We start from the raw sequence: 12,431 nt of genomic DNA on the forward strand, positions 1-12,431 counted from the left end.
TTCTACAAATAATTACAAAGTTCTAAACCTAAGGTAGAACTTAAAAAAACTAATGGTCAAGTGAGCAGTAAGGATGTAAAGACAATGGCAAAATTTTAAGAATGTCAAACTGTATACATACCTTGCACTATCATCATTCCTGCAACGGTTTCTTCAATTCCTTCCTCCATAAGGCACTCCTGGGTAGCCCATGTTGTTTGTATAGCTACTGGTGGGCCTGCTACTCCAGCCCTTGTTCATGCTATTTCCTCCATTTGGATGCTACCCTGTATCTCTTACTGCACTTAACTCAACCACTTTTCAATGACCAACCCTATGCAGAAAACATCTCTGACTACTCTAGTTCATATTTCTTACCCCCTTTCTTCACTTTTTTCATCTTAGAAAATGTTATATATGGATACATGTATCTTAATAATATCCATTCCCCAACTACTTTCTCCCTCAAACCCCACCCTCATAACTCATAACTTACTTCCAAGTTCATGGTCTCTTTTTTTATAAAATAGCCCAGTGAATCTAATTATTGTGGCTCATGTGAATATGTACAGGTTGCTGGGGGAGAAAGTAATCAATGGTCTTAGCCTACATGTTACAATACTAACCCACTGGACAAGATGTGCTCATTAGTGTAGTAGTGACAATATGCACCGGGATGGGTAGATTCTACAGGCTCAGGACTGATACTGTAAACGTGGTCAAGACTGGCGCCTAGGAAAGTCATAGGCTCAAGGGGGGAACATTCTGATGTTATTTTTTTAAAAGGTCATGATTTTAAACTGACTTCTATATATTTATGCTTATAATTATAGATTTATAGTACTATCTCTTCACTTGTGTAAGCTTTATCACAAATATCTAAATGTCCACATTAGCTAGCTTCCTTTCACTTTTATAGTGAACTAGAGGTTCACCCACTCCTATTTTTCTTTGGAAGAAAGAGGCAAGCTCATCCACTATGTAAGGCACATAGAAATCAAAATTAATACTTCTAATGAAGAGTTATAAAATGACTATCAATATTCAGAGAAGAATCCACAGAAGTACTGCAGAAATGGCAGTAGTCACAGTACCAGTAGCATCACATTTCTACTAATGCCAACTTAATTTTCTGTTTTAAAACCTGTGGATGAATAGAATAGGATAAACAATGACAGTAGTTTGTTTGAGCACGGTGTGTATGTACACAATTGCACAAACACATGCTTACAAATTATGGAAAGTCCTAAAATGCTCCATATTCATCAAGCTGATCGAAGTTACAAAGCATTAAGTGCTTTTACTTTGTCTGGTTTGTGGTGGATCAAGAAAACAGATTCTTTAGTTCTTCTTGCCAACACTGCTACTGACCACCTACTCTGTGTCAGGCTCTGCACTGGACGCTGAAGAGTGGACAGGTACAAGACTTAAAACAATACACTATGGAACACAGCGCCACAGAAGTGTGAGCACCCAAAGGAAAGGGGAAAACAATCTGCATACTCAGTGACAGAGCTATCTCACACCTCTTCCTGCACTAGAAATGAAACCAGTCTCAATTGCAGCTCCAAATCACTGCAACAATAAATGGGACTAATCTTTGTAAAATGATACCATGATTATCAGTTGGACTACTGTGATTTATTTTTCATACACAATTCCTTGACACCCTTTTAAATGTTTGCCGTTTCCATTTTACCTTCTATTTCTTTCAAGCTCAATTTTAGTTTTAATCCAAAGTTTAAACTTACTCCCTGTCTTTTATCACTTCCAAATAAAATTCAAATCTTTTAGCAAGGTTCTGAAGTCCCTCATATATTGATATTTGCCTCTGTCTAACCATTTCCTCACTCTTCCACCCCAAATAGAATAAACAGCTCTTCTGTAACTAATTTATGTGTCGTTCACAACTTAAAGGAAGTATCCCCTGGGTAGATCAAGTGCCCCTGCAAAGAAGCAGTGTGCAGTGTTTGTTTCTTTGAAAAAACAGTAAGTAGTCCAGTTTATTATCTGTCTGAAAGATTTCCCAGGCTTATGGGAAATCTCACTAACACAACCGTTTTCTTTTGATTTATGCTGTGAATCACAAGTCATGCAATATATAACAATGGTCCCAGAAAGAACACTAGCATGAAACTCACACAGGACAACATGAACAAAAAGAAGATTCTATACAACAATTACATACCTTAACTGAAATTTAAAATAAAGGAATTTTTCCTACTACATTTAAGCCTGAGGTCATGTCAAATGCATACCTTCTTTGTTAACTGCTTCAATCTTGGCAGGGTAATAGCGGCAGTCTGTCCAACGAGCCAGAACTTCTTCTCCAGCTTTAAAATCCTAGTCAGACAACTTATAAGATCAATTTCATGCATGATACCCATTTAATTAACAAAATCAGGCTGCTAAATTTGACACGATTCTTTTAAAATGTCGTTATAGAGATAGAAAAGCTTTAAAGGGGAAAACCTTCCTACTTACAAAGAACTCTTCCTCGTCTTTTAGCCCTTCTTTTCTTAGCGCAGGCCTTTCAAGGGGTCGCAACCTGTTGCTGTCCCAGTAAATCCACTCATCATAACGATGACTCCAGCGCTCAAAATGGACTAACATCTTCCCTTCTTCATAATCAATTTTTTCAATTCGTGATGGATACCTCAAAAAATAAAAAAGCTTCATATCAAAAGTAATCCTTATATTGTCAAGTATAAAGTATTAAACAGAAATATTTTAATGAGTACAACTTACCATTAAAATTATGAAAAAAAAAACAAAGTCAGTATACTCCTAAACTACTAAACCCATACACTATGCATCGCTATTGTCATTTTTCAATGACTGCTCTCAAAAGCTGAGAAAATAAACCCTCAGATACACTCCAAATGCAAAACATAAAGTGCTGTATGTTTAAAAAGTTAATATTTTAACATTTGTCAAGTAGTAAACACATCCCTCCTTTTTTGACTTAATAATCCCAGTTATAAAGCTATATATATGAAATGTATAATTTACAATAAAAAATAGAAACTTGGTAAAAATATGGTTGGAAGAGCTAAAGACATTCCACAGTTACACAAACAATGACCTATCAAACAGAGCATAATATCAATCTTCAAATGTCATGCTTTATAACATATAGTAAAAAATTAAATGAAGATTGTTATTTAGAATTACATATGTATATTACCTTTAGAAAATATTTCAACATGTACAGCTGCTTCCTCTTGTGTGTATGTCCTGTTGTGTGAGTGCATGCCAGTGTGAACCCACTAAGGTGGAGGCCAGAAGACAATCTCAGCTACCACTCTCCACATGTCATCCACTTTGCTTTTCTCATTTGGAACTTGTCAGGTAAGGTATGCTAGCTGGAGAGCCAGTCCTGGGCATCTGCCTATATCTGCCTCTCCAGAGCTGAGATCAGAGTATACAGTATCAGTTCCAGTTTTTGTTGAATAGGTTTTAGGGGCAGACTTCATAATTTCAATTGAGCTTCCTCCCCAGACTATACATATACTTCCATTTGGTATCAGCACACATTTTACTTTTCTACATCCTATTATAAGCATAGATGCCAGGAAGGAAAAAGCCAAGACTGTAAATTTAAAAATATTTGATTGTTTTTCTTCACAGGTAGATTATCCTATGATTAATTTCAAAGTAAAAAAAATAATTCATTTAAACTTTGTATAAGGAAAACTACATTATTCCTAACATACTACATTAAAATGTCCACTCAGCTGTTTAAAATGAATAACATTAGAACTCAACTGCCATACATGGAAAATGATTAGGCTGTAATAATTTGTCTCATATTTTTCTATTTTAAAAATAAATTCAAAGCTTTCTAAGCATAAAGCCATTTGTAACTTCGAGGTTACTACCTATTTTATAGGTCAGTCGTGTTGTTTAGTCATTTACACATCTAAAAAAGCTGATTTTTCCTAACACGATTTCTTAGTTTTGTAGCATGACACTGAGCTGTTGTGGTTCCTCACACACCATGCTCCTTCACCTTCCATTCATACCTCTCAATTCTATGCTTCCTATGTACCCTAACCTGACCTTCCTGTCCTTTTTATTCTCATTGTTAAGGACTTGTTCAACATGCGATGCTCACATCTAACTTTCTGGACTCCTGTTGCCTTTACAGAACTCCGTATGTTAAAAGCTCCTCTAGATAGGCTCTAAAACTATGGGCTGGAGAGTGTTTCTACTGCCAGAGGCATTTATTTATATGTGTCTCAAGCTTCCAATGTCAAATACGCCAGGGAAATACTAGATCAAAAAAGTTATGTTACTTGAAGAATTATGGCTGCTATCAGGAAATGGAGATAAAGCACCTGATTTTACTAAACAGGAAATATGTTTTTTTCTCAAAATATTTATCAAGTCTACAAACAATGCATAGCTAAGGATCATGATGCTAGAACACTGCTCTATCCTATGAGCTCTGGATGTAATTAATAATTAGGCCTTGCTCCTTTCCCATAGCCCCCAGCATCTGGCACAGCCATAACACACAAAAGCTACTGGAACAGTTTTCATCAGGAATATGAAGCAATGTGAATGGCAGACAGTCTTCATATTTCCTAACAACTATGAGGGCTGTTGGCTGACTCTAACTTTAAATCTTAAGTCTTCAGGGAGAAGTGGATAAGGAAACATTTTGTTACAGGAAAACATCAGGCCCAGCAAAACTCGATTAGCTTTTGGGTAGACATGACTATACAGCCACTTAAAATCAAAACTACAAAGTTCATCATTTGTAGTGCTACCCTTGATTTGCCTTGTTGCTCTAATTTTTAAAATGTAAAAGTATTATAACACACAGGAAAACTCTCAACAAGGATGCCCTATATTTTCAACATTACTAGCCATTGAAGCACCATAAAGAGATCTTTCCGTTAATTGTAAAAACTGGTAAATCTTTCTCAAGGCATAGGAGCTTTTAATTTCACTGATCCCATCACTCAAATTTTATGTAAAATCCAAGCGCTTTGCTCTCTAGGCTCCTTCAAATTCTAAATGTATGGAACTAAATGTATATTTAAAACAGTCTTCAAAGTGAGAAGAGTCCACAGTAACAGAGTCAAATATATCTCTACTTCATTACATGATTTAATTCAGTAAAAACTTCAGAATCTGAATGAATTTAAAAAATGCAAATCTAGATTGTTATTTTTAAGCAACTTATGGTTTTCCAAAAATATTTTAAATTCTGTTGGCTGAAAGGATGCCTTAAAGCAACAGCCTGAACAAATTACATCTTGGGGGACCTCTTCAGGATAAGTTACAGCATTACAGAGTCTCTATATAAATGCTTAGAGAATGATATGCATACCTACACTACTGCCAAGAATTAAAACAATGCAAATGCACAGGATTATAATCTATTTTATTTTTCACAAGTTTTACTAGTTAAAGGTGTCAGAAATATTATCAAGAAATCCACTATATACTTAAACATTGAATAAGTCAAAGGTAGTAATGGATGTTTAGTTTAGTAACAAAGAGCTTGCCTACAAGAACAAGGCCTGAGGTTTGGTTCATGGGCACTATGAAAAGGTGGGAGGGGGAGAAAATGAAAAAAGGGAGGGAGGGAGAGAGGGAGGGAGGGAGGGAGGGAGGGAGGGAGGGAGGGAGGGAGGGAGGGAGGAGGAAGGCAGGGAGGCAGGCACTGTTGGTAGATTACTAAATTCTATTAGCATTTCATCAGTGAGCTCAGTTTGGAGAAGTGAATGAGAAATGCTGCTCTGTGTATCGTCTTTGCATACTGAAAGTTGGTTCTTTATATATGCTGTATCTTGGTTTCTTTCCATGCTATAGATATCATAATCTGCTTTAACAGATAAGGACTAAAAAATATACATGGTACAGTTTTCAGAGCAGAGTCTGATAAAAAGCTTCTGTACCATGTCAGTAGAAATGGGGTGAAGTCTATATATGAGTGGTTAAAACATACAGAAAAAAGTGAATAGACAACCTTATTTCACATGCTTAACAATGAGGACAATGAAAACCTCACTGAAGGTTCTTAGGAAACACTGTCCATATTGAACTTGATGGGACGTTTGAAGAATTAAGACTCTGAGTACAAATGCAAGCATATAGTTAACCAAATGTTCATTATTAAAAATTATGACTCTGAAACTACAGCATATAAGTCATAGAGGAAAACAAGGAGCATCATTTGTCCTCAAGGACTTCACCTTCAGAGATTTAAGGGTACCTGAAGGCAACAGTAGTATTCCATTTGGCTAGACTATATGATAGACAGTCCAGGGGATAAGTGAGAACAGGACAGCATTAAACTGGACTTGTTAGCCTGTTTCAAACTCAAGGGGTTTTGAAATAGCAAGCTAATGAAACGATTCTTTGTTCTAAGGAGCAGAAGGCTTCTATTTAATTTGGCCTTTGGTTATACCTTAGGAAGAAAAAAGCATGCTAAGATCTTTGCAACACAAGTACAATGCACATTCCAACATGGCATTTCACATATAGTTCTAGACAGCAAACTATTTCCTCTCTTCCAGCAGATGGCCCATACTAATAGTATATGTTTTGATACACACAGTGAAAAAAAAGTTTGTTGAGCAAATTTATTCACAAATGCCTTTCTATCTTAAAGCATGTATTATTTTCACATGCTAGTTATGCTTTACTATAATTGACTGTGAATTGAACATAAGATTTTTCTTCCTGAATTTGGAAGATGTGGTGTTAATGTTTTTGTTTTTGACACTTTTAAAGGCTGAATCACAGAAAGCTGTTACAGTAAAGAATAGTGATTAGGCTTAGTCTCAGACATCTATGAATGATTCAGGAAAATATTTAAGTGGGAGATAAAGATTTCAGAATCCATAGTGTCAAGTAAGACTAGACTAGACTTAAATGACTAGAGACAAAAGTGAAGAGGGAATCTCCATAGTTGCCCCATCTCAAAGATTTAATAGAAAGAGATGAAGAGAATGTCACCTCACCAAAAGGATGACTCCTCGATGCCAAAATCCTATAGAATGTTCTCTGGCCCTTTTTCTACTACTGCTGAAAAATAACAAAGCTTTCACTATTTACCTTCCCCACAAAAAGTCCACCTCAAAAGGCAGATGATGTCAGTATACCAGAGTCTGGCCCAGCACGATTTACTGCATTGTTCTGGGTTAACTTAGCTTTTCTAAGTCCTATATCCTGGAAGCTGGGAGACAGAATATATTTGACTTGAAAAATTTTTTTTGCTAATTTTAATTGGCCGTTAGGTTTGGTATTTGAGTCTTTCCAGGTCTATGTCTTCTAATAGCCAAGTTTAACCACAGCCCGGGCTATAAACACAGAAATGCTATTGGCAAAAATAAAAATGACTTTCACCTTCTCAGAACTTTTGAGATTTCACTGCCTTGTCCAAATACTGTAATTTCAGCACTGTAACTGACATTTCCAACTTGAATAAAAATTTGTTTATTTAGAACAGTAACTGATGCTTCTAACTTGTATAAGACTGTTCAGAGAGTTACAGGACCTATTGATTGTAGACTAAATCCTTAACTCAGTAAGAACCAGACACTGGCCATAGGACAAAGAAATTAGCTGCACTTGAACAGTTTCAGTTCCCAACTGCATCAACTCCAAAGTGCTGGGAAAACACAAGGAGAACACAAGCAGTCCAAGAAAGGAGCCACCGCTGCTACTGAATACCAACCCTGGCTCACACTGCTCATTTTGTCTTATATTTGCTATAGGATATATATATATATATATATTTGCTATGTGTGTATACACACAAATTTACAAACACATATATGCTATATAAACATACATATATATGCAAAATATACTTGTTATATATGTGCATGTGTGTGATTATATTTGTTCACTTTATAATTGTCTTAACTAATCCCCTAAGAGACTGGACAATTTCTTTGTTGCCAAATGCAGCAGAGATGTAGATGACTTTTCTTCAGACAGGTACTCTAAACTGAATTAAGTTTTTTAAAGGGGAAGGGGCATGAAAAGAAAAAAATTTTAAAGGAATGCCCAGAACACATATCTTCTAGAAAGCAAGGCAATCTACTACCTTCAGTTCTTTATTTATTATCTTTAGAGAGCAGAGGCATGAGACAGCAGGCATGTTTAACACTAGAAATAGCTATGTTAAATGATAATCTGATGGATTAATTTTAAGAACATTTTAGAGAAGCAGTAAAATAAGCATTATCTATATTGAAGGAATTCATTCTGATTTGTTATATAGCTTGCTACATCTTGATATATTTTTATACTGATAGTCAACTGTAGGAGAGTGACTTTTGAATCTTTTGCACACAAACCAAAGGGCAGAGTTGACAATTATTTTTAGGTTACAACTCAGCAAATATAACCAGAAAAGGCTCCAATCTTTTTGAATAAATGTCAAGCAAACATACTGGCAAAGATACTTTTAAGAAATATACCAGTAAGTTTTCAAGTTTTGTTTTTTTAAGTAATAGTTATTTGTTTATGTCAATAACAAAAATTGTAATCTTGTAATTTAGGAATTAACAGTTCTTTGTTCATTTCAGTAAAGGAAAATCAAAGCCATGGCAATATAAGAATGAGTAATGACATAGTATTATATAACATTAACACAAAACATGCACAAATATTATTTTAAAGAGAATATTAGGAAATCTTGACAAAATTAGGTAAGTTTTAAATGATAGTAATAAAGAATCTTGAAATAAAGAGTTAAGAATAATCTAATGTTAGGACACTCAAGTAGGTAAAAACTGACAATATAAAAGTTATATAGATGAAATTTTCATTTATATCACGTAACTACTATAGTATACAAAACCTACTAGGATAGCCAGAAACAGAGGTAAGAGTTGCCTTATGTATGACTATTAGGTTGAATGATCACTTGCCAAATAAAAATTAAAGTAAATACAATAGTCTTGTAACCTAATAACTGTTTTATTTTGTTAGCTTCCTGGAAGCACGTTAAGTTTATATTATGCATTGTAATTTTCAATATTCCTTCACCTATTCACTCCTACTACACTAAAGATGCAACAATATCACTGTTAGTATGTTTAAAGTTACTGCTGTCCCACATGCATGCTAGTTTTTCACATTTTAACACAATAATGTAAACATAAATCATAATTTAAACTTGGTATTATAAAAAGAAATAAATATATGAAATAGTTTAGATTCTCAAGAACATTGATATAATAGATTATTGGTGCAGGAGGTTGTTTGGTGGTGGGGCAGAAGACTAGGGAGAAACCTGGTGCTAGGGAAACTCCCAAGAATCCACCAGGATGACTCCAGCAAAGAAAGACGCCCTAGCAATAAGTGAAGAAGGTGCCTGAACTGGCCATTTACTGTAATCAGATTGGTGGCTACCTTGTCAACAGAGAGCTTTCATTCAGTCACTGATGGAAACAGATGCAGATGGAAGCCAAGCATTGGGCCAAGCTCTGGGAGTCCTCCTGAAGAAAGGGAGGAGGGATTGTACAAGTAGGAGTGTGAGGGGTGTATCAATGTCATGACAGAGAAACCCAAAGAGACAGCCGATCTAAGCTTATGGGAGCACATGGACCCTGTACCAAGTTAGGGAGACTGCATGGTACCAACCTAGGCCCTCTGCATGTGTAAGACAGTTGTGTGGCTTGGTCTATTTGTAAGGCTCCTGGCAGTGAGATGAGGACCTGTCCCTGACACTTAGCTGGCTTCTGGGAACCCGTTTCCCATGCTGGATTACCCTGCCCAGCCTTTGTGCACGAGGAAGAACTCAGTCTACCTCAACTTGATGTGCCCATGCTATGTTTAAGTGCATGGGAGGCCTGTCCTTTCTGAAAGGAGACAGAGGAGGATGAGGAGGGGAGTAGAAGCAGTGTGTGTGTTGGGGAGGGGGACAGGAGAAGAGGGAGGAAAAACTGTGGTTGGAATGTAAAATAAAGGGAAAAACTGTTAATTAGGGAAGAGTAAAAAAACACACATCCTCTCTAACATTGAATTCTGAAAGTTCTCATCAGTGATTTTTTTTCCCAGATTTTTGCAAACACTCCTGTGACACTTGTCAGCAGAAACTTTCTTCAATCTGCTTCTTAGTTTTGTACCCATTACATTCTCATACTATAAACATTAGATTACTAAGGACTCCCTCCCACCTTTACTAAAGCATGCTCTTCCTTTCCCTGGTATTGTTCAAAGTTTATGTACTTTGAACAATTTGTTTGAATTTCTAGAACCAGATTTTTAAAAATTAAAAAAATTATGTCAGCAAAATCCAGAGTTCTAGATTGCAACTGTCTAATTCTCTTTAATATTTAGCATTCTGAATATTTCCAAAAATAGGGTTTGTTTATGCCCCGACTGAGAGTTCTACAGATTTAGCTCCTTGTTTCACTTGGCTCTACTGTATTTGATGCTAATGCTTATCATGTATCTTTACCATGAGGAAGAAGTCATGCTAAGTTAACTTTTCAATGTAATGGGTATTTTAACCCTCAAAGGATTCTTTATGTGAGATACTACTTCCCCACTATTTGCTGTTTTTGAGACTGGGTCTTACATGCAGACAAAGCTTGCTAGGTCTCAAAATAATGTCTCAGCCTCCTGGGTGCTAGGAGTACAGATATGTGAAAAAAAAGTGAGGTCACCAGTGTTGCTAAAGGTTCAGTAACTTGTTCAAGTTAAAGAAGTAATAAATGACAGATCCCTGAACTCAGATTTTAGTCCATAATTTTTTTAACCAATTATTATAGATTCTCATTATGTACTAGTTGGTCAACTCATCATTATGATGGTTCAAATCCAGTAGGTTCTTACTAGTGAAAACAATATGGAAACTAAATTAATTTACCTTTTCTTGTAAACAGTCTGCTTCTTAGACAAACATGTCTGAAATCGGTTTCTGTTAGCCCAAGAATATAGGACAGTTATTATCTAAAATAAATACCCACTATGCATAATGGTATATCAACAATGATAACATTTAGTAAGAATGCTGAAAGGGATATGTAGAGAAAATAATGGCTGCCTTTAAACCACATATCAAACATTCATTCTTTTTTAGTTTGTGCCCAATCTCTGCCACTATATGAACACCCTACCTGGACTGAAAGGTTTCTATCATCCAAATGTTTCAGACCCCTATATTTTGGTTCCAAGTTATATTGGCCTTTCCCTACATGTCTGAACACCATTTCTTCTTCTAAGTGACTAGCAGTTTTGAAAAGCTACCTATAGATTCTTCATACCTACTTTATTTCTATCTCAGATCTGTGACAGGTCCATCTATAAATACAATTATCTGTCAAACCAGAAAATGTGAAAAGAGATAAAGGAAACGGGGGTTGTAACTGGAAAAAAACCTACAATGACACACTCACTAGAACACCAACGCAAGGACACAAAACACGTGACACAAAAAGCATTGACAACACATATTTTCTGGATTCTAATTAAATTTACTTTATCAAATAACCCTTTTTTTTTCAAAGACAATAAGGCTTTAAAAAAAACAAAAACCAACCAATCTTATAAACCAAAAAATGGATTTAAAAATACATCAGTACGCTGAGCACAAGGACAGAGGAACCAAGCGTGTTTTGATGAGCCCACCTCCCCTACTTTTAATCTTGCTTTTCATACTTTTTTATCAGTAGGGCCTCATCATTAGCATCTTAAACACAGCAGGCAGAGCTCTAGTTTGTAGACGGCTAGTGTTTACACGTAGGCAGAGGCCCACCTAATGATCAGATTAAACATCAGGATTTAAAACGAAGGTTTTACCATTTCAATTTGAGTTCTCTGCACAAAGGGCCCTTAAACTGTTGCCTTCTGATGTGTGTTGGTGTGTGTGTGTGTACGTGCATTTATGAACCTAATATATAATTCAATTATTTTGGTACTATACATACAACTATACATTTTTTTCCTGAGTTGCACCAGAAATCTGATTTTCAATGGTAGTGAATGACTCAAAATAATTACATTTTAAGTATTAAAGAAAATCTTTTGAAATTCCAAACACAAAAAGACAAAAACTTTACTCACATCAGCTAAATAATCTCTATCTTGAAATTATTTGAACTCATCTAAGTCCACTTTACTTTTTTTTTGGTTTTTCGAGACAGGGTTTCTCTGTGGTTTTGGAGCCTGTCCTGGAACTAGCTCTTGTAGACCAGGCTGGTCTCGAACTCACAGAGATCTGCCTGCCTCTGCCTCCCAAGTGCTGGGATTAAAGGAGTGTGCCACCACTGCCCGGCTTCCACTTTACTTTTAAAGTGACTAATTTCCAGGCACATTCCCTGCCAAATATATAGGTTACAAATCGCTTTAGTCTTCTGAAAGCCACCAATATAAAGTTAACTTTTTATTTTGGAAATAGGCACTTATTTTCAATTAGAGGTATCACTACTACAATCTTAACTTCTTTATCACATATTACAATTCTGTTGGGAACA

General features: G+C 35.8%; 1 protein-coding gene across 10 annotated transcripts in view; it reads right to left on the minus strand.

The window, feature by feature from the left end:
• Window positions 1-12,431, minus strand: part of Phf20l1 (PHD finger protein 20 like 1) — a 67,232-nt gene that overhangs the window by 48,606 nt on the left and 6,195 nt on the right. For 7 of the 10 annotated variants that reach the window (XM_050144870.1, XM_050144875.1, XM_050144874.1 and 4 more), the window contains exons 3-4: window positions 2,464-2,635; window positions 2,238-2,322 (exon numbers count right to left, since the gene is read on the minus strand). In XM_050144870.1, the coding sequence (XP_050000827.1) occupies window positions 2,238-2,322; window positions 2,464-2,635 (257 nt within the window). Of the gene's footprint in view, window positions 1-121; window positions 2,215-2,237; window positions 2,323-2,463; window positions 2,636-12,431 lie in introns of those variants that run through there. The other 3 variants (XM_050144879.1, XM_050144877.1, XM_050144876.1) reach the window with 2 other exon arrangements.

Source organism: Alexandromys fortis, unplaced genomic scaffold (assembly GCF_014885135.2).
Source record: "Alexandromys fortis isolate MF-2015 unplaced genomic scaffold, M_Fortis_MF-2015_v1.1 scaffold_2_1_26212458, whole genome shotgun sequence".
Taxonomy (NCBI): domain Eukaryota; kingdom Metazoa; phylum Chordata; class Mammalia; order Rodentia; family Cricetidae; genus Alexandromys; species Alexandromys fortis.